At 59.9% G+C, this 26,861-nt stretch overlaps 1 protein-coding gene across 1 annotated transcript; it reads left to right on the top strand.

Moving 5' to 3' along the window:
- The first annotated feature begins 2,737 nt into the window (after positions 1–2,737).
- LOC142002831 (myosin light chain kinase, smooth muscle-like) lies at positions 2,738–26,448 on the top strand. The gene is made up of 9 exons (XM_074979261.1): positions 2,738–2,888; positions 8,278–8,374; positions 10,029–10,232; positions 10,817–11,034; positions 13,374–13,497; positions 13,580–13,732; positions 22,711–22,831; positions 23,080–23,176; positions 23,836–26,448. Exons 1-9 carry the CDS (start codon positions 2,873–2,875, stop codon positions 24,084–24,086), a joined length of 1,281 nt encoding a protein of 426 aa, XP_074835362.1. The 5' UTR covers positions 2,738–2,872; the 3' UTR covers positions 24,087–26,448.
- Positions 26,449–26,861: the final 413 nt, after the last annotated feature.

Genomic DNA, 26,861 nt, shown 5'->3' with positions numbered 1-26,861 from the left:
GGACTGCGGCCGATGGGAGCTGCAAAGGCAGCGTTCACAGCCTCCTTCTGCGCGCCAGCCCTGCCCACAGGATCTCACTACCCCAGTGTCCCAGTACAGCGTCGCTCTGTCAGAGCGCAGGTTGGCTCTCCTGTGCCACACGTGGGCACTCGGGAGAGTTGGCCTCGCTTCTGAGTGCGGTTCCAGCCCCCGGGGTGAGTTCAGGTAAATAACAGCTTTGGCCCTTGCCTCAGTTTCCCCTTCACGGCATGGTGCCTGCTCACCAGATTTGGTGTGGTTTTGGGACTGCTCCAGAGCGTGCTGGACATGCCTCCGCTTCGGTGCAACCTAGAGGAAGAAATGGGAGGGTCTGGAGAGCTCGGCAGCCTGAGGCAGGAAATCACGGGAGAGGGGAGCTGGCAGACGTGGCTGTGGCTTGTTCCAGGGGATGGTCTGAGGCTGCTGGGCCCCATGGGGCCCGATTTTGTCAGGACACGGGCAGATGGCTCCCAGGGTGGGATTTGCACTCCAGCGGGTGAGGGGGCAGGGACAGTCCCAAGACCTCGTGTGCTGCTGTCTCTGGGCCACTGCTCGGTGCTGGAGTCCCTGAGCATGACAGCCGCTCGCCTGCCTGGTGCCCTGTTCTCCCCGGCTCTGCCCCACGCCCTGTCCCCTCCCCGCCAGTGGGGGGCAATGGAGCCCGCTCTTGGCTAGCACAGAGCATCACGGCCCAGGGCTCGGTCCCACAGACCAGCCTGCCAGGGCACTGCTGGGGGCCTGGGGCCTGGGCCTCAGGGGCACCCTCACAAGGGTGGCTGGGCTGCCGTGGTAACCTCCATCGCTGGCGTCTCTCCTAGGCCTCCCGCGGAGGCCGGGCGCTGCGGGGGGACAGTACGTAGCGGGCTGGGGGTGCTGGCTGCCCGCTGCAGAGCTGCTGCAGCACATGGTGGGGAGGTGCCCCCGGTACCCGAGCGGCAGCGGCTGAGGGGAGAGAGGAACGGGGCGAGGACTGGCCAAGCCTTGCAGCCTGGCTGGGCGCTGAGGCGCCCTCCCCCTTGCTGCGTGGGGGCTGTGGAGAGGTTCACTCCCCCCTTGGCAGCTGCCCTGGCACAAGGTGTCCAGCCTCCCCTGCGATGGGCTCCGGCCCCGTGGCCGTCTCTCCCCGGTGACTCAGCTCTCTGGCTGGGACCCGTCTCCCCAGCCTGCCTGCCCCAGTCGTGGCTGTGCCCCGAGCACAGAGAAACCCGTCCACGCTCGCCGGCCCTGCTTGCCTGGAGCCGGCAGGGGAACACGGCCCGTGCTGACCAGCCGTCCACGCCTTGCCCTGGGCCACGCCAGCCCCCCGGCTCTAGGCCACTTTCCTACAGCCTAAGCACCTACACCTCGACTTGGTGCTTCCCCTCGGGCCCCTCTCTGCCCCTGCTGAGCCAGGGTGTCTCCTGGCAGCCTTGCCTGGCGCTCTTCTCCCCCAGCCGTGCCGGGACTTCTCCCAGCCACGCTGCCTCACCCCCTTCTCCACAGCTGCCTGCCCTGTGGCCCGTTACAGGGCTGGCTCAGCCCCAGGTGAAGCCGCGCTCACCCAGGGACGGAGCCTGCAGCAGCGGGCGGGGTAGCACGAATGCCCCTGCGTTCCTGGCTGCACCCATTTCCCTGCCTCTCCCTCCCCAGTGAGTGTGGGTCTCCTCCGAGCCGCAGGGCTGTGCTGCCAGCCCCTGCCCTGGGAGTGGCACGTGCTGTCTGGGTGGCAGGAGTTGACCTAACCGGCCCAGCTCCTCTGCAGAGAATGGGGTGAGAAGCAACGTCCATCACCCGCTGGCTCCCTGGCCCGGGGTGGCGGGAGGAGCCTGTGGCTTGCTGGGCCCTAGCACCAGAGAGACGCGGGCCCAAAGCTCTGTGGACAGCCGCTGGCGGGCAGGGGGAGTGGCAGCCCTGGGGAGTGGTGGGACCAGCTGGACAGCAGCAGGGCTGATTCCCCTGGGCTGCCCTTGCCAGTGGCCCTCAGCAGGCGAAGGTGCCTGGCGGTGTCTGTGCCCGACCTGCCAAGGGAGCCCACTGCTCCTGCGGGTGCCCTGGAATTGAGCCCCCGCCCCTTCTTCTCTGGCTCTGGCTGACCACGCTGGGCGCCCGAGCGACAGGAGCCCCGGGCAGCTGGGACTCGCGTGCGTCTGGCTCTGGCGGCGGCAGACGGTTCGCGCAGGACGCCATCGGAGCAGCCTCGCGGCGGGGGAGGCGCCAGCTCTGCGGCTGTGCTTCCGGGCCTCCGCCTGTCCCGGGCCTCTTTGGCTGTCAGGCTGCTGTGAGCGGGGTCACCTGCCTGCGCGGGGCGAGGGACGGGGCCAGGCTGCTCCGGGGGAGTTCTGCTCCCTGGCACTCGGTGCCCAGGGGTTGTGAGGCGTTGCTGGACCAGAGAGGCTCACGTTGCGTGGGCGGCAGGAGCCGGCTGCACGCGAGTCCCAGATCACCAGGATGCTCCCGTCTCTGGGGTGTCCAGCGTGGGGCGGTGTCGGCAGGAGAGAAGGGGAGCCTCAGTTCCAGGACTGATCCCCACGCCCCCCTCTGAAGGGACAGCAGTGTGACCGCCAGGGCTCGTCCCCTCCGTGGGCTGTCTGCTGGGACCCAGCCTTCCTGGCCCAGCTCGGTAACAGCCGCCTGCCCTCCCTGTGGTTTTTCAGGCGCTCAGAGCTGCCAGCCACCTTCCTGCCCTCCGTCCAGGCACTCGGCCTGCCCTGGGCCGGACCGCACCCCGGCTGGAAGCACAGTCCAGGCGCCTGGGGGACCTGGTGGGACAGGACGTGCCCGAGCAGCGACAGAGCTGCCTGGGCTCGTGAGAGGAGACCCCGTGCTGAGCCAGCAGTGCGTCTGGGCTCTGTGCCCCCCGCCAGGTGCCGCTGGGATGTCCCAAGGAGAAGGTGAGGTGCTGAATGTCTGGGCTGACAGAGTCTATCCCATGGGCTCTCCCCTCCCACCACGTTCTTGGCCGCGGCCGCTGGGGAACGGGCTTACCAACCCGCCAGGCAGCGGGAGAGGTTCCTCGCCTCCCTTCCCCCATCTCCTCCTGGCTCCTGTGTCCATGGTCTCCCACACCCTCTCACTGCCCTGCAGCGCCTTCCCGCCTGGTGCCAGCACTGCTGCAGTGCCAGGGCCCGGGCTGTGCTAGGCACTGCAGAGTCTGTGCAAATATGGGCCCAGCCTCCACACGCCCCGACCCAAGATCCAGGCCCAAACCCAGCTGCATCCTGCTGGCTTCTTTTGATGGGGGAGCTACTGGTCCCAGACAGTGAAGGGTGCACAACACCACACTGCTCTGGGTGGGCAGGGGGCGGAGTACAAAACTTTGGCCCATCCAGTCCCCTGGCAAACCCACCAGACGCGTCCTGCCCACCTCCGGGCGCGGGCGGTTCCCCAGGACGAGGGAGAGACACAAACCCACCAGACGCGTCCTGCCCACCTCCGGGCGCGGGCGGTTCCCCAGGACGAGAGAGAGACACAAACCCACCAGATGCGTCCTGCCCACCTCCGGGCGCAGGCGGTTCCCCAGGACGAGGGAGAGACACAAACCCACCAGACGCGTCCTGCCCACCTCCGGGTGCAGGCGGTTCCCCAAGACGAGGGAGAGACACAAACCCACCAGACGCGTCCTGCCCACCTCCGGGTGCAGGCGGTTCCCCAAGACGAGGGAGAGACACAAACCCACCAGACGCGTCCTGCCCACCTCCGGGTGCAGGCGGTTCCCCAGGACGAGGGAGAGACACAAACCCACCAGTTGTGTCCTGCCCACCTCCGGGCGCGGGCGGTTCCCCAGGACGAGGGAGAGACACAAACCCACCAGACGCGTCCTGCCCACCTCCGGGCGCGGGCGGTTCCCCAGGACGAGAGAGAGACACAAACCCACCAGATGCGTCCTGCCCACCTCCGGGCGCAGGCGGTTCCCCAGGACGAGGGAGAGACACAAACCCACCAGACGTGTCCTGCCCACCTCCGGGTGCAGGCGGTTCCCCAAGACGAGGGAGAGACACAAACCCACCAGACGCGTCCTGCCCACCTCCGGGTGCAGGCGGTTCCCCAAGACGAGGGAGAGACACAAACCCACCAGACGCGTCCTGCCCACCTCCGGGCGCGGGCGGTTCCCCAGGACGAGGGAGAGACACAAACCCACCAGACGTGTCCTGCCCACCTCCGGGAGCAGGCGGTTCCCCAGGACGAGGGGGAGACACAAACCCACCCGACGCGTCCTGCCCACATCCGGGCGCGGGCGGTTCCCCAGGACGAGGGGGAGACACAAACCCACCAGACGCGTCCTGCCCACCTCCGGGTGCAGGCGGTTCCCCAGGACGAGGGAGAGACACAAACCCACCAGTTGTGTCCTGCCCACCTCCGGGCGCGGGCGGTTCCCCAGGACGAGAGAGAGACACAAACCCACCAGACGCGTCCTGCCCACCTCCGGGTGCAGGCGGTTCCCCAGGACGAGGGAGAGACACAAACCCACCAGGTGTGTCCTGCCCACATCCGGGCGCAGGCGGTTCCCCAGGACGAGGAGAGACACAAACCCACCAAACGCGTCCTGCCCACATCCGGGCGCAGGCGGTTCCCCAAGACGAGGGAGAGACACAAACCCACCATGTGTGTCCTGCCCACATCCGGGCGCGGGCGGTTCCCCAGGACGAGGGAGAGACACAAACCCGCCAGACACGTCCTGCCCACATCCAGGCGCAGGCGGTTCCCCAGGACGAGGGAGAGACACAAACCCGCCAGACGCGTCCTGCCCACCTCCAGGCACAGGCGGTTCCCCAGGACAAGGAGAGACACAAGCCCACCCGACACGTCCTGCCCACCTCCGGGTGCAGGTGGTTCCCCAGGATGAGGGAGAGACACAAACCCACCGGTTGTGTCCTGCCCACCTCTGGACGCAGGCGGTTCCCCAGGACAAGGAGAGACACAACCCCACCCGACACGTCCTGCCCACCTCCGGGTGCAGGTGGTTCCCCAGGACGAGGGAGAGACACAAACCCACCGGGTGTGTCCTGCCCACCTCCGGGCACGGGCGGTTCCCCAGGACGAGGGGGAGACACAAACCCACCAGGTGTGTCCTGCCCAGCTCCGGGCACGGGCGGTTCCCCAGGATGAGGGAGAGACACAAACCCACCAGTTGTGTCCTGCCCACCTCCGGGCGCAGGCGGTTCCCCAGGACGAGGGAGAGACACAAACCCACCAGGTGTGTCCTGCCCACCTCCGGGCATGGGCGGTTCCCCAGGACGAGGGGGAGACACAAACCCACCAGGTGTGTCCTGCCCACCTCCGGGCACGGGCGGTTCCCCAGGATGAGGGAGAGACACAAACCCACCAGTTGTGTCCTGCCCACCTCCGGGCGCAGGCGGTTCCCCAGGACGAGGGAGAGACACAAACCCACCAGTTGTGTCCTGCCCAGCTCTGGACGCAGGTGGTTCCCCAGGACGAGGGAGAGACACAAACCCACCAGACACGTCCTGCCCACCTCCGGGCGCAGGCGGTTCCCCAGGACGAGGGAGAGACACAAACCCACCAGACGCGTCCTGCCCACCTCCGGGCGCAGGCGGTTCCCCAGGATGAGGGAGAGACACAAACCCACCAGACGCGTCCTGCCCACTTCCGGGCGCAGGCGGTTCCCCAGGACGAGGGAGAGACACAAACCCACCGGGTGCGTCCTGCCCACGTCTGGGCACAGGTGGTTCCCCAGGACAAGAGAGACACAAGCCCACCCGACACGTCCTGCCCACCTCCGGGTGCAGGTGGTTCCCCAGGACGAGGGAGAGACACAAACCCACCGGGTGCGTCCTGCCCACGTCTGGGCACAGGCGGTTCCCCAGGACGAGGGGGAGACACAAATCCACCAGGTGTGTCCTGCCCACCTCCGGGTGCAGGTGGTTCCCCAGGATGGGGAAGAGACACAAACCCACCAGGTGTGTCCTGCCCACCTCCGGGTGCAGGTGGTTCCCCAGGACGAGGGGGAGACACAAACCCACCAGACACGTCCTGCCCACATCTGGGCGCAGGTGGTTCCCCAGGATGAGGGAGAGACACAAACCCACCAGGTGTGTCCTGCCCACATCTGGGCGCGGGCGGTTCCCCAGGACGAGGGGGAGACACAAACCCACCAGGTGTGTCCTGCCCACCTCCGGGTGCAGGTGGTTCCCCAGGACGAGGGAGAGACACAAACCCACCAGGTGTGTCCTGCCCACCTCCGGGCACGGGCGGTTCCCCAGTACGAGGGGGAGACACAAACCCACCAGGTGTGTCCTGCCCACCTCCGGGCACGGGCGGTTCCCCAGGACGAGGGGGAGACACAAACCCACCAGGTGTGTCCTGCCCACCTCCGGGCACGGGCGGTTCCCCAGGATGGGGAAGAGACACAAACCCACCAGACGCGTCCTGCCCACCTCCGGGCACGGGCGGTTCCCCAGGACGGGGAAGAGACACAAACCCACCAGGTGTGTCCTGCCACCTCCGGGTGCAGGCGGTTCCCCAGGACGAGGGAGAGACACCGGAGAGCAAAACCTAAAAGCACCTGAAGCCAAGACTGAACGAAATCAAAGCTGCAATCTGCAAACCAACTTCATCCAAATTCCTGCAAGTGCCCTGTCCCAGACCCCAGGGTCAGTGCTGCTCCCCATCTCGCACCCTCCTTTGGAAGAGCCTCTCTGTGTGCCTGGCACCCCTGGGGTCCTGCTCGGCCCTGTGGTCAGGCCTCCAAGCCCGGGCCTCCTAGTGCGCTACATCTACACTACAGAGTTATTTCGACATAACTTTGTTCATCTATGCTACGCACGCTAGTTCGAAGTGGGGAGCCCTCTTTGCAGGAGGCCCAAGGCCTCTCTTGAAGTAGACACATGATGGGGTTCAGGGTTCCCAGGCTCTGCATCCGTCCGCAGGCAGGAGTGACTCTCACGCAGCAGGAGAACAGCTGGTTTATTAGCTGACAGGGCACAGCGTCGTACAGAGGAGTCAGTGCAGCCGGCAGACAGCCAGTCCAATCCACGTTGGAGGGAGGAGGCCCCAAGGGGCCCCCAGAGCCGGGGCCTGTCCCCCTCTTTTGTCTCTCTCTCTCCCAGCCCAGACTCTCTGCTTCCAACTCCCAGTTCCAATTCAAACCCCTCAGGCTCCACCTCCCCCTTTGTCTGCAGCCCAGAGGCGTCACCTGGGCGCCATGTTGCCGTCAGCAGGAGCCCCCCACCCTGTGTGAGACACGCACACACACGCGCACACATGCACAGGCATCTCCCAGTCCATCACAACCCGGCCTGGCGCTAGTTTGGAATAAGCCGTGCCGGCAGCACCCGCACTAGCTCAGAATCGCGCTGCGCTGGGAAATGCTGCTTTGAAAACCGGCTGCTGGTTCTGCCTGTAGCTGCGTGAGTTTGAAATGAGAGATTTCAGCGTCTCTTATATCGAATCATATCCGTGGTGTAGCCGTAGCCGGGGTGAGCCCTTATTGGGGTCAAGCTGCTCCTCCGCCCCAGCACCAGACCAAGCCGCTGCTCCCTGAGCACTGGGCCAGCCTGAGCACGTGTCTGAACCAGCGGCTTCCCCCAGCGCTGGGCCAGGCTGCCGACAGCCTCCCCACGTGCAACGCAAACGTGGTACCTGCTGCCCACGCCAGGTGTGACAAAGGAGGCTTGTGGGGCTGTTAGGCCCCGGTGAGGCTGTGTGTGGTTCTCACTGTCATGTGTGGGCGCCTCGGTTTCCCTCCGTACAGCATCAATGCATGGTGGGGATGGGAGTTTCACTGTGATTACTTCTCACAGGTACACAACGCTTCCCCGCCCCAGGGCCTCTGTAACCCAGGCACCCAGGTGATGCCTTTTCCCTGGGGAAATGGGACAAAGGCGGGAGGAGGGGCCTGGCCGGCTGGAATTGGAACTGGGCGGCTGGGAATGGGGCAGTCTGGTCTGGCTGGGGAGGGAGGAAGGGGACCAGGACCTGGCTCAGGGAGCCCCTCTGGGCCCCTCTCCCCAGAGGGATGGTACCGACGGCTCCTGGTTCTGAGCTGACACGTCTGTTCTGTGCTGTGTCCCTGTCGCCCCAGAACCCAGCTGCTCTCCCTGCTCTCTGCCTGCGGCTGGGGGACAGGGCCAGAGACCCCCCTGCTCCATGACCCCAGGCAGCCTTTCCAGGCCCAAGCAGGGCTTGCAGCATCAGCTAGAAGGTGTCAGCGGCGGCCCGGGACAGGAGTTGCACGCTGCCCCCATCCCCGTGCAGCTGTGCCTCTGCGTGACGTGTGTCACTCCGCTGCCTGTGCCCCCCGTCTCTCTCCCTTCCCTGCAGGCGGCAGGCGCGAGGGGGCCTTCGAGCATCGCCACGTGACAGTGAGCACCGAGCAGACGGCGTCGGACCTGTACACCCAGCTCGAGAAACTTGGGGCGTAAGTCGCTGGAGGGGCTCCCCTGCAGCTCCGGGACGGTCCTGCCCCAGAGCTGCCCTCTGCTCTCGCCTGCGCTCCCCTGTCCCAGCTCCCTGTGTCCCCCGAGCTTCTGGCCTGGGCGTCGGGAGACCTGGGGTCGATTCCTGGGTCCTGTCCTGGAGGCACTTCCCTCTCTGGCCCTGCTGTTTTCACCCTCCGTCCGTGTGAGCTCTCTGGGCAGAGGCAGTCAGCGCAGCCAGGGGCCGGTGCGGTGCGGTGCGGTGCAGTGCCTGGAGGCTGCCATGGTGGCCGGCAGGCTGGGCCTGGCCGTTTGACCTGGTGGGAGGCTGTAGCTCCTGGATTTGCCTGTATTTCCTCTGGGCGCTGTGACTGGCAGGAGGGAGGTTTTGGGATGAGCTCCCGGGGTGGGACCGGCCCCCATCACCTTTCAGGAAGGAGTTGCTGCCTGATCACAGCTGCCCGAGTGCTGTTTACACTGAGGATCAGGAGTAGCTGGGCCCTGGGCGCTCGGCGAGTTTGTTCCCTCTGTGGCAGCCTGCCGGGCAGAGCCCAGCGCAACATGGGAGCTGAGGCTTCTTGCAGCGCAGGCAAGTCCCTGGCGGCTCACCCCACGGCAGCACAGCACCTGGGGTGAGACCAGGCTGCTCTGCTCTGGTGCTGTGGTCTCCCAGCCCTTGCCGCCTTCAGAGCCCCTCTCGCCGGCTGGCCAGGCAGGGGTGTGAGGGAGGCAGTGCCGTCCCTGCTGGGAACGGTGAGCCCAGCCCATGGGTGGGCAGGGTATGGCCCGGGTCCTGACCTGGCCCATGGTACAGCACAGGCGACCTGCCTGTCCTGCCCCTGCCCGCTGCTCAGAGTGGTTGCCTGCCGGGGCCTGTGCGTCTCTGAGCACCGCCGTGAGCTGGGTCGGGGACAGAGTTTGTGCACTGCTCTGGCCCCCAGCACCATCTCGTCGCTCCCGTTGGCCAGTAACCAGCCAATGGGGGCGACCAGGTTGTGCTGGGGGCGGGTCAGTGTGCCCCTCCCCCACGGCTCTCTGTGGTCAGAGCAGCACTTGGCCCCTGTGCGTGGGGCACGTGGGAGTGGGGCAGGCAGGCAGCCTGTCTGACGGTGCTGCTGGGAGCCGCCTGGACAGGCACTTTCCAGCCAGCATCTGCCCTGGGCTCCCCGGCCCCTCCCTGCATCCGAACTCCCTTCCAGCCCGTTCCGCTGCACCTCCGTGCCAGGCCCCGTGACGACTCCGTTAACGGCATGGAAGAGTCTGGCCCTCGGCCACTTGCCAAGTTGTTGGCATGCGCCCGCCCCCCCCCAAACGATTGCCCAGCCCGGCTTCAAGCGGTCCCTCGGAGACAGCACACGCTGGGAGCGGGAGCCAGAGAGAGCCACGGGGCCTGCCTGTGTTCAGCACAGGCCCCCACCCCACCCGCCTCAGGACCCTCCTGTTGGGCCTCACTTTCCCTGCAGCCCCACCCCGAGGCGGGATCCCACCTGGAAGCAGGGCTGTGGCTGGGATCTGGGGCCACGGCTGGGGAGGCAGGGCTGGAGCTGGACTGGGGACGGAGCAGAGTGGGGAGCACGTCCTCCCTGCCCGCTGGCTGGGGCCCTGCTGCACCCCCAAACCGTGCTCCACCTACCCCCCGTTCCCGTCTGTCTCCAGGGGGAAGTTCGGGGTGGTTTACAAGCTGCAGGAGAAGGCCACTGGGAAGATCCGGGCGGGGAAATACTTCCAGACGCGGACCGCCAAGGAGCAGGAGGCAGCCTACAGGGAGGTGCAGCTGATGAATCTGCTGCATCACCCCAGGCTGGTGCAGTGCCTGGCAGCCTTCCAGAGCCGGGAAGAGCTGGTCATGGTCATGGAGTAGTGAGTAGGGTGTGCCGGGCAGGCTCCGGGCGGGGGCCTGGTTACTGCATCCTCAGGTGACTTGCTCGCTGCCAGGCACTTGGCGCGGTGGGCACGGGGCACTGAGCTGGGCATGAAGGGGGTGGCAGACCTCCCAGCTGCACTGGCTCTGGCCCTGCTGCCCTGGGCTCATCGTGTCCTGGGGCACGTGCCTGGGGGCTCGCAGGTGATCGCTTGGCATCAGGTGAGAGGCTGAACCCCGGCCCCTCGCTGGCATTTGTTGGTCAGGGTGCGGATCCAGGCTGCTGGCTCTGGCAGAACCCCCGGCCTCTCCCTGCCTGAGCCCCTCCAGAGTGGGCCTGTGCCCTGGGCAGCTCCTCCTGGGAAGGGTGGGATCGGGGCTGGGCCAGGGCGGCTCACACGGGTTCCCATTTCAGTTGGGATTGGACCTGCTTGGGGTCTTTGCTCCCCACCCCCAGCCCTGCCCATCCCAGGGGCATCCCCCATACCTCTCCATGGAGTTTAGAGCTGGTGATAGGTCCCTGGCTGGCGCTGCCCTGGGCACAGAGAGTGAATCCCACCCAGCCGCCCTGTGCTCCTGGCAGTGTGGCCGGCGGGCAGCTCTTCGAGAGGATTGTGGATGATGACTTCGAGCACACGGAGCCCACCAGCGTGGTGTACATGCGGCAGATCCTGGAAGGGATCTGCTACGTCCATCAGCAGAGCATCGTCCACCCGGACCTCAAACCCGAGAACATCGTCTGCGTCAGCCGGGGCAGCCACTGGGTGAAAATCATCGACTTCGGCCTGGCCCAGAGACTGGGTGAGAGAGGCCTGCTGGAAGCTGTCCCCACGGCCCCGATTCAGCAGAGCGTGTGCTTCCAGCCTTGCTGAATGTGGGCCAGCAAGCAGAGACCCCCAGTGCCAGGCATAGGGGTGGGCAAAGGGTCCCAGGAAATCACCAGCCTGAGGCCTCGGCCAAAACTGCAGCCAGTCCTGCCTGGCTGGCGAGTCTGGGTTGGGTGCGCCCCCCTCCCCTGTCCCCAAGAGGCCCCCGGTTTCTGGCTCTCCAGGGACTCTGAGCACTTGCAGTGGCAGCCGATGTCGGAGCAGCCCTTCTCCACATACCTGCAAACCCACAGACTTCCCAGCTGCTCTGCCAGCCCAGACAACAGCCCCCGACTTCAGGTGAGCCATTATCAAACCTGTTTCACCAACTCCGCACAGAGTCTTCCAGGCCCTGGGCAATATACGTGGGGGTCTTACCCAAATCACCACGCCGATGCCAGTCCTTCAGATCGAAAAGCTAAAGGGTTATTCCCAAAGAAAGACAGAGCCGGGCGAGCAGGAGAATGATAAAGTGACACGTCACCCGAGGTCCCTTCCAGCGCTACGAGATGTGTATGTGTGTGTATACATCAGTCACAGCTACTGATGCAGCCAGCCACGTTCTCTGCAGAGAGTCTCTAAAATCACCCTCCCCCCGGGGGACAGCCCCAGCCTGGACAGGCTTAGCTCACAAGGACTGAAAGAACAGAATGGCCCCTGCCAGGGCCCTGCTTATAATTTTTCTAGTGGAAGGAAGAATTCAGGCACTGGTGGCCAGGGTCACCTGAGCCCGGCAGGCAGCTCTGGGACTCTGCCACTGGATGCATCCCAGGTGACAGTCCCACACTCCTGAGGGGTGTGTTGGCCGTCAGGGACTCTGGTCCTGTTTAGCCCATAGCCCAGGCTGGCGAGGGGATCACGCCTCCCATTGTGCACTCGTGGCTCTGAACGTTTCCACTGAAGCTGTAGAGCCAATATCTCTGACGGCGCAGAGAGTCAGGGTGCAGACAGACAAGCAACACAGACAGGGTCAGTGCGTCATCAGCTTTCATTAGACACCCCACTTGGGCCACCTAGCACAAGGTTCAGTGCCGCTCTGTGCCGTGGTGACAGAAATGGCTTCCATAGCCTAGTTAAAAACCCAGTCACACCACACGGGCTCCTTCCAAAGCTGGCACTTCTCAGGCACGGAGGCGGGGTGCCCAGCCTGCCCCCAGCCGCAGGCAGAGGCGACTCTCGCCCAGCGGGGAGAGCAGCTGGGTTCTGGGGTGACGGGGACACATCACAGAACAGAAGTTTATTAGGCGACAGAGGCCCAGCTCAGCACAGAGGTGTCAGTGCAGCCGGCAGAGACAGTCATTCCCCCCCACCAGGGAGAGGAGCCCGAGGGGGGCCCCTCTGGGGTGTAGCCTCCCCCTAGCCTGGGCTGGCTGCCTTCCCTCTCCCCAGCTTCCAACTGCCCCTCTGATTCAAACCCAGCTCAGCTCCTCCCTGCTCTGTGTTCAGGGCAGAGGTGTCACCTGCCAGCTTAGGTTACAGCCCCACCGGCAGCTGCTCCGCCTGTCTCTCTCTCTCTCTCTCTCTCTCTCTCTCACACACACACACACACACACACACAGAGCCTGACTCTCTCTCTCTCTCACATGCACACACACACACAGCCTGACTCTCTCTTGCGTGCATGCACACACACACTCTCTCTCTCTCTCTCTCTCACACACACACACACACAGCCTGACTCTCTCTCTCTCACACGCACACACACACACAGCCTGACTCTCTCTTGCGTGCACGCACACACACACTCTCTCTCTCTCTCACACACACTCTCTCTCTCTGACACACACACACTCTCTCTCTCTCTCTCTCCATCACACTGATTTCCCAACTCTATTGCAAGTGAGCTGCTGGACTCTGCCTAGGCACTTGGCATGGGAGAGAGCCAAGCCAGCTGCTGCTGACGCCGCCTGCAGTCCTGTCTCCCCCGCAGCGCAGCCCCCGGTCACATTCCATGTCAGTGCGGCTGGCTCTAGGGCAGAGCTCAGGAGCATGTGAGCAAGAGCAGACCAGCGCTGTATCCCGGGGGCCCTGGGGGAGTCTCCCCAGGCCTGTTTCCTCTTTGGCCCTTTGTGGATTGAGGCTGCCAGCTCTTTGGGCAGGGCCCGAGCAACGGGCTGCAGTATTGGTTGTGGCCTCTCAAAGTTGCTCCCCTGCCCACGGGAGTAGGATCTGCAGCCACACGTTGCCATGGGGATGCCAGGGACCTGGGCACTGGGAGGCCGTCCTGCCCCCTGCCTTGCTGGATGCTGGACCGCTCTTCTCTTGTCCCTCCAGACCCCCACGCCCCCGTGAAATTGCTGCACGGCACCCCGGAGTTCATGGCCCCGGAAGTGATCGCCTTTGAGCCGGTGGGATTCACCACGGACATGTGGAGTATCGGCGTGATCTGCTACATGCTGTAGGTGGGCTCCCCACTGCGAGCCTGTGTGCCAGAGATCCCGGCTGAGTCACTAACAGCCTCATCTCTCCCCTGCCCCCAGGCTGAGCGGGGACTCCCCTTTCCAGGGGGACAGCGACATGGAGACACTGCACAACGTCACAGCAGCCCAGTGGGACTTTGACGAGGAGACCTTCTCCGAGATCTCCGAGGAGGCCAAGGACTTCATCAGCCAGCTGCTGCAGAAGGACAGCCGGTGGAGTAGCTGAGGCTGGGGCAGGGGGCCTGGTGGTGGGTGGAGAGGGTAGAACAGCACCAGACAGAGCATGTTGGGGGGCTGTGACTGAGAGGCTGCCCCCTTCTCAACACACACAGCACCTGCCCCAGACATCAGCAGGGGGCTGAGAGGGACACCCCCCTGGGGAGACAGGCCTGGGTGGGGATGAGTGCCCAGAAAGTGAGCAGGGGCATTTGCCAACTCCTGGGAGAACGGGCGACACCGGACAAGAACATACAAATGGCCACAGTCCACCTGACCCGGCAGCCTGGCTGCTGGTGGTGGCCAAAGCCAGGTGCCCCAGAAGGAATGAACAGGGTGGGCAACCATGAAGATTGTCACCCGTTCCCAGCACGTGGCACACGCCACCCCTGCCCATCCTGGCCAACAGCCGCTGAGGGACCCCTCCGCTACGAGTTTGTCTCGTCCTTTGGTGAACCCCGTTGAAGTTCCAGCTGTCACGACGTCCTGCGGCGAGGAGCTCCACGGGCTGCCGGTGACTGTGGGGATGGTCACAGTACAGTCGACTCCAGACATCAGCGACCATGAGTCAGAACCCTGGAAGTCCCCAGCATCATTTAGAACCAATCAAGTAGCGGGTGTTAGTCCGCCTGCACGTTCTCTCCTACTCCCCAGTTGATAGCAGATGGAGAGAGAGAGTCAGGGTGTGCATCCTGGAGGGGCTCAGATCATCCTCAGAGAATTAGAAGAGAGACGAAGCAAAACGTTTCAGCCTTGTTTTACTTGGATTAGTCATAAGCAACAAGAGCAGCATTGCCTGTGAGCTGAGCACTTGGGCAGCCTCCAGCAGAGATTCAGGTGCTGCCAGCTGATTAGCAGAGCCACCCAGGCGGGCAACACGTGTTTTCGTTGGCGGTGCACATCCACACATGCCTTAGCGCACAGAACAAAAATTATTCCACCAACAGATGGAAAAAATTAGAGGGAACCTTGGACAAGAGACTTATCTCAGGATCATTGTAATGCTCCTGTTGATGGCTACAGCTGTGGCTTGTGACAAGTGGTGTCACTGATAGGGAGCTATGGAGGGAAAAGACCATTTCCTAACTCACAAAGGCAAGAAAGAAAACGAAGGGGAAAGAGAGCCCATTGGCTCCTGTTAGAAATAAATGTGGGATGAGGAGAACTGGCAGAATGAGAACATGGCAGCTAAACTGAGGGGCGTTAGAGCAGGCGGGAGGCAGGCACTTGGAGGAGGAAGAAAACCAGGAGGACCCCTGTGCCATACGACTCATAGAATCCTAGGGCTGGAAGAGACCTCAGGGGTCATCGAGTCGGAGATGGCGGAAGTCAGATTCCAGATTCCCACAGAACTGTAACCCCATTGGTACCTAAGCTCCTACTTGCCACAGGGGGCTACAGTAGTGGTACCCTTCACGCCCCCAGCAATATTGCCAATCTAGCCAAGCACATGCTCCGCCCAGCAGAAGCGTTGGCCCTGTCTCATAGAATCATAGAACAATAGAGCTAGAAGAGACCTAACAAAGCCATCAAGTCCAGTCCCCTGCCCTAGGCAGGACCAAACTCATCAGATCAGCCCAGCCAGGGCTTTGTCGAGGCGAGACTTAAACACCTCCAGGGATGGAGACTCCACTGCTTCCCTGGGGAGACCATTCCAATGCTTCACCACCCTCCTAGTGAAAAAGTTTTTCCTGTTGTTCAATCTGGACCTTCCCAACTGCAACTTGAGACCATTGTTCCATGTTCTGCCATCTGTGACCACTGTGAACAGCTTCTTTGCAGCCTCCCTTCAGTAAGCTGAAGGCTGTTATCAAGTCCCCCCTCAGTCTTCTCTTCTGCAGACTAAACAGGCCCAGTTCCCTCAACCTTTCTTCATAGGTCATATGCTCCAGCCCCCTAATTATTTTGGTCGCCCTCCCCTGGACCCTCTCCAGTGTATCCACATCCTTCCTATAATTGGGGCCCCAGAACTGGACACAGTACTCCAGATGCAGCCTCACCAAAGCCCAATAAAGAGGAACAATCACTTCTCTGGATCTACTGGCAATGCTTCTCTTGATGCAACCTAATATGCCATTAGCCTTCTTGGCTACAACAGCACACTGTTGACTCCTGTCCAGCTTCTCATCCACTACAACCCCCAGGTCCTTTTCTGCAGAACTACTCCTGAGCCAGTCGGACCCCAGCCTGTAACAATGCTTGGGATTCTTCCGGCCCAAGTGCAGGACTCTACACTTGTCCTTATTAAACCTCATCAGATTTCTTGCAGCCCAGTCTTCCAATTTGTCTAAGTCATTCTGGATCCTGTCCTTACCCTCCAGTGTATCTACCTCTCCCCCTAGCTTAGTGTCATCTGCAAATTTGCTGAGGGTGCAATCCAACCCCTCATCCAGGTCGTTGATAAATACGTTGAACAGAGCAGGACCCAGAACTGAACCTTGGGGCACTTCACTAGAAACCGACTGCCATCCCGACATCGAACCGTTGATCACTACCCGCTGGGCCAGACCTTCTAGCCAGCTTTCTATCCGTCTTACCGTCCATTTATCCAATCCACATTCCTTTAACTTGCCGACAAGAGTATTCTGGGAGACTGTGTCAAAAGCTTTGCTAAAGTCAAGATAAATCATATCCATTGATTTTCCCCTATCCACAGAGCCAGTTATCTCATCATAGAAACTAATCAGATTGGTCAGGCATGACTTGCCCTTCATTAATCCATGCTGACTATTCCTGATCACTTTCTCCTCCTCCAAGTGCCTCAAAATGACTTCCTTGGGGAGCTCCTCTATGATTTTTCCAGGGACTGATGTAAGACTGACCAGACTATAGTTCCCTGGATCATCCTCCTTCCCTTTTTTAAAGATGGGCACTACGTTTGCCTTTTTCCAATCATCCGGGATCTCTCCCAATCTCCACGACTTTTCAGAGATAACGGCCAAGGGCTCGTCAACAACATACGCCAACTCCCTCAGAACCCTCAGATAAATTAGGTCCAGGCCCATGGATTTATGCATGTTTAGCTTTTTCAGATAGCTCCTAACCTGTTCTTTCCACATCAAAGGCTGTCCACCCTCATCCCACAGTGCATCACTTATCGCATTAGTCCGGGAGCTGTCCTTGTCCGTGAAGACAGAGGCAAAGAAAGCATTAAGTACTTCAGCTTTCCCTACCTCATCTGTCACTGGGTTACCTCCCTCACCCAGTAGTGGCCTCACACCCTCTCTGATCACCTTCTTCTTGCTAACATGCCTGTAGAAACTTTTCTTGTTATCCTTCACATTCCTTGCGAGTCGCAATTCCAGTTGCGTTTTCGCCTTCCTGATCACTCCCCTGCAATCTCGAGCTATACATTTATATCCCTCCCCAGACATCTGTCCAAGTTTCCACTTTTTGTAAGCTCCCTTTTTGTGCCTAAGTTTTCCAAGGATTTCCCCAGTAAGCCAGTCTGGTCTCCTACCATATTTACTTCTCTTGCTGCGCATTGGGATGGTTTCTTCCTTCACCTTCAATAGGGCTTTCTTAAAATACTGCCAGTTTTCCTGGACTCCTTTTCCCTACATGGTAGTGTCCCAGGGGATTCTGCCCATCAGGTTCCTGAAGGAGTCAAAGTCTGCTTTTCTGAAGTCCAAGGTGTGTAATTCGCTGCTCTCTTTCCTTCCTTTGGTCAGGGTCCTGAAGTCTACCATCTCATGATCACTGCTTCCCAGGTTGTCACCCACCTCGACCTTCCCTATTAGTTCCTCCCTGCTTGTAAGCAGCAAGTCGAGCTGCGCACAACCTCTGGTCGGGTCCTTCAGCACTTGTACCAAGAAGTGATCCCCAACATTCTCCAGAAATTTCCTGGACTGCTTGTGTACCACGGTATTAGTCTCCCAACAGATGTCAGGGTAACTGAAGTCCCCCACGATAACGAGAGCCTGCGATCCAGAAACTTCTCTCGGTTGTCCAAAAAAAGCCTCATCTACCGCAACATCCTGATTTGGCGGCCTGTAGCAGACACCAGCCACCACTAAGCTTGACCCATAGATTCTCAACAGGCTTTTCTCCTTGTGTGTACTGGAGTTCCAAGCAATCACAGTGCTCTCTTACATACAGTGCAACTCCTCCTCCTTTTCTCCCTTGCTCGTTCTTCCGGAAACAGTTTATACCCTTTCATGACAGCGCTCCAGTCATGCGAGTCATCCCACCAAGTCTCTGTTATCCCAATCAAGTCGTGGTTCTTGGACTGGGCCAGGGCTTCTAATTCCTCCTGCTTGTTACCCAGGCTTCTGGCACTGGTGTACAAACACTTTAGATAACCAAAAAAGCAGTCAAGTAGCACTTTAAAGACTAGCAAAATGGTTTATTAGGTGAGCTTTTGTGGGACAGACCCACTTCTTCAGACCATAGCCAGACCAGAACAGACTCAATATTTAAGGCACAGAGAACCAAAAACAGTAAGCAAGGAGGACAAATCAGAAAAAGATAATCCAGGTGAGCAAATCAGAGAGTGGAGGGGTGGGGGGGGAAGGTCAAGAATTAGATTGAGCCAAGTATGCAGACGAGCCCCTATAGTGACTCAGAAAGTTCCCATCACAATTTAAACTATGTGTTAATGTGCCGAATTTGAATATAAAAGCCAGCTCAGATGTTTCTCTTTCCAAAACGGAGCGATAATGTCTCTTCAGTAACACACATACCTTGAGGTCATTGACAGAATGCCCCATTCCATTAAAATGTTGACTAACTGGTTTGTGGATCTGGAGCGTTTTGATGTCTGTTTTGTGCCCATTGACCCTTTGTCTAAGGGAGTTAGAAGTCTGTCCAATATACAAAGCACCTGGGCATCGCTGGCACATCATGGCACATATGATGTTAGTAGAGGAGCATGAGGAAGTGCCCGTGATTCTGTGAGTAACCTGGTTAGGTCCAGTGATGGTATTTCCAGAGAAGATATGTGGACAAAGCTGGCAGCAGGCTTTGTTGCAGGGAAAGGTTCCAGGACTGGTATTCCTGGGGTGTAGACTGTGGCTGTTAGTGAGGATCCTCATGAGGTTGGGAGGTTGTCTGTAGGAGAGAACAGGCCTGTCACCCAGGGCCTTCTGGAGTGTGGCATCCTGATTAAGAATAGGTTGTAGGTCTTTAATATCGTTGCAGTGGTCTGAGTTGGGGGCTGTAGGTGATGACCAGTGGTGTTCTGTTCTTGGCTTTTTTGGGCCGATCTTGGAGTAGCTGGTCTCTGGGTATGCGTCTGGCCCTGTCGATTTGTTTTTTTACTTCTCCTGGTGGGTAATTCAGGTTTATGAATATTTGGTAAAGTTCTTGTAGTTTTTGGTCTCTGTCAGTTGGATCAGAGCAAATGCGATCGTACCTAAGAGCTTGACTGTAAACAATGGATCTAGTCACGTGTGCAGGATGGAAACTAGAAGGGTGTAGATAAGTATAGTGATCAGTAGGTTTTCGGTACAGTGTGGTACTGATCAGGCCATCCCTGATTAGTACTGTAGCGTCCAGGAAATGTATCTCTTGCATGTTGTAATCGAGGCATATAGTGTATAGACTAGCACGGCTTCCTCTTTGTTACTTTAGATAATCAGTCGATCTCCCTGCCCTCTCTACTCGAACCAGGGGTCCACTTTTGTTGTAGATTCCTCTTTTCATTTCTTCCCAATCTCCAAGTTCCTTTCTCCCCTCAGGGTTTTGGTCAACGTCTCCCAGCAAACCTAGTTTAAAGCTCTTGTCACTAAGTTTGCAAACCTACTTGGGAAAATGCTCCTTCCTCTCTTGGTTAGGTGGACCCATCTCTTCTCAATAATCCTTGTGCCCAGAACAGTGTCTTGGAGACTCTCTTTTTGCCCCACCACCCCCACAAACTTGATACAGTTTTGTGAGGATCTGGAAGCCTACTTTCACTGTCTCCAATTTAAGGAATACTTCCAACATGAGACTGAACAGCGCACTGACCTACAGGTACCTCCCACCTACGCTGCAAGAAGAATTCTTCATCGACTCCCCCTCTGGGCAACATGACAAACTGGACCTATGCACAGAATACTTCCGCCAATGTTCACAGGCAGAAATTGTGGAAAAGCGGCATCGCCTACCCCATAACCTCAGCCGTGCAGAATGCAACGCCATCAACAGCCTCAGAAACAACTCTGGCATTGTCACCCAAGAGGCCGACAAAGGAGGTGCTGTTGTCAGATGAATAGGACAGACTACCAAAAGGAGGCTGCCAGGCAACTCTCCAATGCCACATTCTACAAGCCTCTGTCCCAGGATCCCTCTGAGGAATACACAAAGAAACTACAGCATCTGCTCAAGACCCTCCCTATAAAAACACAGGAACAAATCTACACAGCCACATCCCTAGAACCCCAACAAGGTTTATTCTGCCTTCTACCCAAGATCCATAAACCTGGGAATCCTGGACCCCCCATCATCTCAGGCATTGGCACTCTCACTGCAGGACTCTCTGGATATGTGGACTCTCTACTCAGACCCTATGCTACCAGCACTCCCAGCTTTCTTCAAGATACCACCGACTTCCTTAGGAAACTACAGGTCATTGGTGACCTTCCTGAAAACACCATCCTGGCCACCATGGATGTAGAGGTCCTTTATGCCAATATCCCACATGAAGATGGACTTCAAGCTGTTAGGAACATTATCCCTGATGAGACCGAGGCACAGATGGTTGTGGAGCCTTGTGACTTTGTCCTCACCCACAACTATTTCAGATTTGAGGACAATTTATACCTTCAAATCAGTGGCGCTGCTATGGGCACCCACATGGCCCCACAGTCTGCCAACATTTTTATGGCTGACCTGGAACAACGCTTCCTCAGTTCTCGTCCCCTAGCGCCCCTCCTCCACTTGCGCTACATGGATGACATCTTCATCGTCTGGACCCATGGGAAGGAGGCTGTAGAAGAGTTCCACTGTGATCTCAACATTTTCCACCTCACCATCAACCTCAGCCTGGACCAGTCTGCACAAGAGATCCATATCCTGGATGCTGCTGTGCAAATAAGTGATGGTCACATAAACACCACCGTATACTGGAAACCCATGGACCGCTATGCTTACCTACATGCTTCCAGCTTCCAGCTCCCAGCTCCCAGCTTCCATCCTGGGCGCACCATGCAATCCATTGTCTACAGCCAAACACTAAGGCACAACTGCATTTGCTCCAATCCCTCAGACAGAGACAAACATCTACAAGAACTTTACCAAACTTTCCTGAAACTACAGTACCCACCTAAGGAAGTGAGGAAACAGATTGACAGAGCCAGACATGCACCCAGAATCCACCTTCTACAAGACAGGCCTAACAAGGCAAATAACTTCAAAAACAGACTCCAAAGAGAAACTGCAGAGCTGCAATTCATTTGCAAGTTTGACACCATCAATCAAGGGCTGAACAGAGACTGGGCATGGCTGGCCACCTACAAAAGCAGTTTCCCCTCTCTTGGTGTTCACACCTCCACATCAGCTGCTGGAAGTGGGCCATATCCTCCCTGACCGAATTCGTCTCATCAGCTCTGGCCTTCCTGGTGCCTGGTACTCCCTTCTTTTCATGAACCTGTGTAATTAGACCTGCCTCTGGAATCTCCATTCCAATGATCTGACGAAGCAGGTCCTTGCCCATGAAAGCTTGGGCTCCACAAAAATTCTGTTAGTCTATAAGGTGCCACAGGACTTCTTGTTGTTTTTGTCTTGTCCAGAGCGCGTACGGTGGAGATACAACCCACAGCTATAAGAGAATGTCCAGTAACAGCTGCCCCAGACCAGGGGTCACGCTGTCCTTTAGGGTGTGCTGATACTCTAGGAAGGGAGCCCTAGACTATGCTATTTGCTCATGCCAGAGCAGTGTGTGCTGAAGACTGGGCAGCTGTGCAAACCACCTTCTGAATGGTGGCAACCCAGTTTTGAGGAGGCTGGACTTAGGAACATCTGGGAGACTTTGCCTGTGATGGCAGGGGAGCAGGACTTGCCAAGGAGGATGCTGCAGACAGAGAATGAAACCCCCAAGCACTCTCTCTCCGGCTCACCTTCTCCTAACATTTTTCAGCCAAAGTTTATGTGAGTGGCCAAGGTCACTCCATGCAAGAATACCTTTCCAACCGTGCCCTTCCCAGAGCTCTCTGTAAGTCAGGAGCCAGGCACGGTCTGGGTTTAGAACCCCCAAATGTTCTTAGTTTTTAAAATATTCGATTCAGTCGCAATCAAAGCATTTTTAAAACAACACCCGAGTGCGTATACCTGCTTCACCCAGCAATTGCGACATGTTATTTAGTTTGGAATAAAATCTCAAGTTGTCCAGGTCACTGATCGGTCCCACGCACAGATCGTGCTGATCAGGCCATACACGAGCCAAACAGCTAAAAATAATTTGGTTGCATTTTTAATTCTTTTCCCCTCTCCCCTCTGCCTCCTCTCTGCCCCTCATTTCCCAGGGCAGCTCCCTGGGCTCCTTGCCCGGCTCTGTCCTTTCCCAGGCTGGTCTGGGGGGAGGGTGATCAGCTGTGGCCCTTCCTGCCCTGCTTGCTCACTGGGGAGCAGAGGAGCTCTGAGCTGCTGGGCTTTCTGCTCCCTTCCCCACTCCCTCCAGGGCCGATGCTTCCAGCAGGGCTGAGCTCTGGGAGGGCCTGGGGCTTCTGGCAGTCTCTCCTTATGGGCCCCAGGCTCCACAAGTGCTGGCAAGTCTGGGCTAAAGGGGAGTGTGAGCTGGCGTGTGGGGCCTTGTGCTCAGGGGGCCTCGGGGGCAGGCAGGGCTGCTGAGGGGACAGGACCTGAAGCTGCAGGTATTGCCCTGCCCTGCTCAGACCGAGACCACAGCACCCCGCAGAGGGGTCCGTGAGGGGGAACCTCCTCCCAGGTCGGAGCCTGGAGCTCACCGCAGAGGGGGCTGCCTGTCCCCAGAGGGCAGCGAGTTCGGGCCTCTCTCCTGCACCAGGCAGTGGTACTAACCCCCCTGCTCTCGCCCCCAGCCGCCGGCTGCCCAGCGAGGCGGCCCTCGCGCACCCCTGGCTGCAGAGGACAGAGCAGAGCAGTGCGAAGCCACTGCCCAAGGAGAGGATGAGGCGATTCCTGGCCCGCCAGAAGTGGCAGGTGCGTCTGGTGCCGGCTGGGCGGGCGTGGGCATATTGCGCCTGCTGGACAGGTGTGGCCTGTGCCCCTGTTGGGAAGGGGGCTTCTGGAGAGAGCCCCCCAGAGCCAGGGCTGCCCAGGCTGCTCTCCCGGGGGAGCAGGGAGCCCCCGGCCCTTTGGAAGGGGCTGGGGAGGGTGGGAGCGCGAGGGCTCGCTGCCAGCTGGCTGGGTGTTCAGTGTGCAACCTTCGTGCCTTCTCTCCTCACCAGAAAACAGGCAATGCTGTGCTGGCCCTGCGGAGGCTGTCCGGGTTGGCCCACAAGCAGCAGGCCCCAGTGCCCAGCCCTGGCACCCAGGAGCAGGGAGGTAATGGCCCAGCCCCTCAGAACGTGTTACCCTCCACGACACAGCCAGCCCCTGGGGCCCTCCCCGTCGCATCCACAGGCTCACACAGCCACGGCTCCCGCCTCCTCTGGCCACCCGCCCGCTCCCCCAGCCTCTGCCTCAGAGCCCGGCATGGCAGTGCCCCAATTCCCCACCCCACCGGGGCTCCTGCCCCACTCCCTTGTGACCTGAGCGCTGGCAGGGGCGCAGCTCCCCCGAGGTCTCTGAGTGCCTTTGCAGGAAGCTCTGGAGGAAGCTCCGGGCTGCAGCTGTCTGAAGCGACTGCCTCGGAGAGCCTGCCCTCCCCGCCATCCTCGGCATGACCCCGGGGCCCGGCCCAGCGGCCGCTCACACACGGGCTCTGCAGGGTGCAGGGGGGCCTGGTACCCGAGTGGGGCTGCACGCCGGTCATCCAGTCCCCTGCTGCAGCCCGACGGCCGTGTGGGTCACACCCTGGCCAGCTAAGCAGCGTCCGTGCTGGGAGCAGACTTTGGCGGGCCATGGGGCGCTCTGGGCAGGAGCTGGGCTGTGCAGCGGTGGATAGGGAGCGGAGGCCATGGTGGCACACCCCACGTGGGAGACATCGTCCCCACAGCCACCGGTGGACGCTGGCCCCTCACCGTCGCCTTCTCCCCCGGCAGGTCATCCCCAGCCAGAGGGGACGTGGCCGTGGACCGACACCCCTGGCCAGGGACGTGCTCGGCGCCACGGGGCCCGTGAGGAGAACGGAAGCTGCTCCCTCGCCCTGGCAGGGCTCTCGCTGGAGGACAAGGGGCGCGCCGTAGGCAGTGCCCTCGGGGAGACGGCACCCGGTGCCAGGCTGACCGTACTGCGAGGCAGCAAGACGCAGGCGCTGGGTGCGGAGCAGGGCCCTGGGACTGAACAGCCATGAGAGCCGCGGCCATGGGCTCGCTGCCTGCAGGGTCCGCACGGCCTGTGGGAGGCGCTCTGCTCTGCTCCCAGGCCTGCTCCTTCTCTTCTCCAGCCTTCCTTGTGGGTGCAGCGCTGGGCGGCAGGCGCGAGTGCAGCTGCCCTCTGCCTCCTGCTGGGCCGCCACTGGGCAGGTAGCTGCAGAGCAGACACCCTGCAGTCTCCAGCCAGCCAACCCCCCGCACTCCAGCTCCGGGGCAGGGAGCTGGGTCTTCGAGAGGGCCGCAGCATCGAGCCCTAAGTGCTTGGACCAGCCGCTTGCAAGGCTGGGAACTTGGGGCTCAGCTGCAAGGCAGCAGGGGGGCGGTTCCCAGATCTCTGCAACCTCCCTGGGCCGTGGGTCCCACTAAGCTTGGGGCAAAGTGCAAAGCCGAGGGGCCGGTTGCTCCCCTGCCCTCCCCGGGGTTATAATAAACTCCTCTGTAGCTCTCGTTAAATCCCAGTACCCCGGCTTCGGCCACAAGTGTATCGGGGTGTCGCTAAAGTATCCAGGCTGGTGGTAGAACAGCCCCACCCTCAAGCTGTGTGAGGGACTGACACACACACCCCGAAGGCTGCACAGCCTGAGCAGTGCTGCTGGCGCCTCTGGCCGTAGGTGTCCCTTTGTCCTGCCAGGTGCCCACAAGCCCTCAGGCCTGCTCTCCCTGCCCACAGTCCGGCCACTCCCGCCGGCGCGCATGCAATCCCGCTTGGGTCTGGCGTCGCCAGCAGCAGCTGCTTCGCCGTCTGTCTTACCTGCTCCTCAGCTGGCTCCTGCCCACCTGCAGAGACATAGCTGCAGCGCCCACAGTCTGCAGGAGCCCTCAGCTCACTGGGCTCTTGCAGGGATGCTGGGAGCACGACAGAGTGAGGTTTACCCTGGGACTGAAGACGCAGGCCCCCGGCAGGGCCAGAGAAACGGCTGGGCCTGGCCTGGAGCAGGGCAGGCCATTGGCTAGAGCCCAGTTTGAGAGGTCTGATGAGGGCTGGTGCTGAGTCCATCCTCCACGAGCTGCTAGGCCTGAGCCTGGTCCCCAGGGGAGATAGCTGGGCTCCCCATACTGTTAGGCTCCATTCACCCCGCGGGGGGGACATGCAAAGCCCGGCAGGAGCCGGGTGGCCAGGATAGCCCTGACAGGTGGGTGAGCAGCAGGGGGAGAATGCCATTAAGCCAGTTCGGGGATGGGGGAGCCATTTCCACACTGATGATGAAGGGCTCGGGAAGAGCCCCATGTTATGGAGGGTAGGGGTCCCCAGCCCCTACCCCTGTTAGATGTTGGGGTTTCTGGGCACAGCTATAGAACTCAAACCAGGTTATCTTTGCTTAAAATTCTGCCACTTCCAGCCCCAGGCTGGGATTTCCTTCTCAATAAGGCAAATCCAACCAGACACAGAAATACTTCTGCCAGCCCCACGGACCTCCCAGCTGCTTTACCCACTCGGACCAAGAGCCCCAAACTCAGGTGAGAAGTTCTTAAACCTGTTTCACCCAACTGCACAGATTCTTCTGGGCCCCAAAGGGTCCAGCCACAGTCCCTGGACAATATATACTTGGATCTTACCCAAATCACCAGGCTCGCCAATCCTACAGATCTAAATATCTAAATGTTTATTAATAAGCAAGAAAGAACAGGGTTAGAGAGAAAAATGGTTAAAGCAACACTTCATATGCATCGACCGCAGTTATTGATACAGCCAGCAATGTTATTTGCTGATTCTTGCAAGTCTCTGAAAGTCCATTTCAGATTGCAGAGTTTCAGTTACTGGAGCATTGTAGATCCGGCTGCTGGGGTCCACACGCTGGACACGGACCCCTGGAGACAGGCCCAGGTGCCAAAAGACAAAAAGATCCCAGATGGGCATTGCTCAGGCCACATCACGGTTCCCTCTCTGTGTTCAGGGACAAAGCCCTTTCTTCTTCCCATAGACCCTTGAGGGGCCGCCCCTACCTGACCCAGTTGAGCTGTGGGGGCAAACTGCCATTGGATGAATTCTTAGACGTGTATTGTCCTGTGTCTCGGTCAAGTCCCCTGGCTGGGCTGGCAATCACACCTCCCATTGTGTACTTCGGGCCCTGAATATTCCGAATACAACTAGAGAGCTAAAACCCATAACGCTACCTACAAACATGACCCAGATGTATAAGTAACACACGCAGATTCGGGGCATCCTCAGCTTTCATTACACGCCTCACAAGGCCTCCCTGGCCCAATGTTTGGGGTTAATTAGACACACGGGGCATGTAAAATGGCTTCCACATCCAATATAAAAACCCAGTTGTGTGACACCCTGCATCCGCAGTCAGATGTGACTCTCACTCCGCAGAGGGAGAACAGGTTTATCAGGCGACAGGGACGCAGCGCGGAACAGACGTGTCAGCACAGAACCAGGAGCCGTCGGTACCATCCAGCTGGGGAGAGGGGCACAGAGGGGGTCCCCAAGCTGGGCCCTGGTCCCCTTCTTCCCTCCCCAGCCAGACGAGACTGCCCCCCCCTCAACAGCCCTGTTCCAATTCCAGCCCTCCTCCCGCCTCTGGGCTGTTCCCCTGGGAAAAGGTGTCCCCTGGTTGCCTGGGTCACAAAGAACCTGGAGGGCCATTGTGTGTGACACGCCGTCGCACCAAAACTCCCATCCCCCATGCACTGACGGGAAACTGAGGCACCCACCTCTGGTTGCTACAGGACTGTAGGAAACACCTGCAACCGAACCAGGGGAATCAAACCCTCACCCCGCACTGCATCCCAGGGGATGTGGGGGC

This window comes from Carettochelys insculpta, chromosome 28 (genome assembly GCF_033958435.1).
Source record: "Carettochelys insculpta isolate YL-2023 chromosome 28, ASM3395843v1, whole genome shotgun sequence".
Lineage (NCBI taxonomy): Eukaryota > Metazoa > Chordata > Testudines > Carettochelyidae > Carettochelys > Carettochelys insculpta.
Note: the sequence above shows the minus strand (reverse complement) of the source record. Positions and strands in the feature narration are given on the sequence as shown.

Bases quoted from the DNA above. Each gene is read 5' to 3' on its own strand.
- LOC142002831 (XM_074979261.1), top strand. The intron at 8,375-10,028 runs GTAAGTCGCTGG...GTCTGTCTCCAG, and splicing joins CAGCTCGAGAAACTTGGGGC to GGGGAAGTTCGGGGTGGTTT. The intron at 10,233-10,816 runs GTGAGTAGGGTG...TGCTCCTGGCAG, and splicing joins CTGGTCATGGTCATGGAGTA to TGTGGCCGGCGGGCAGCTCT.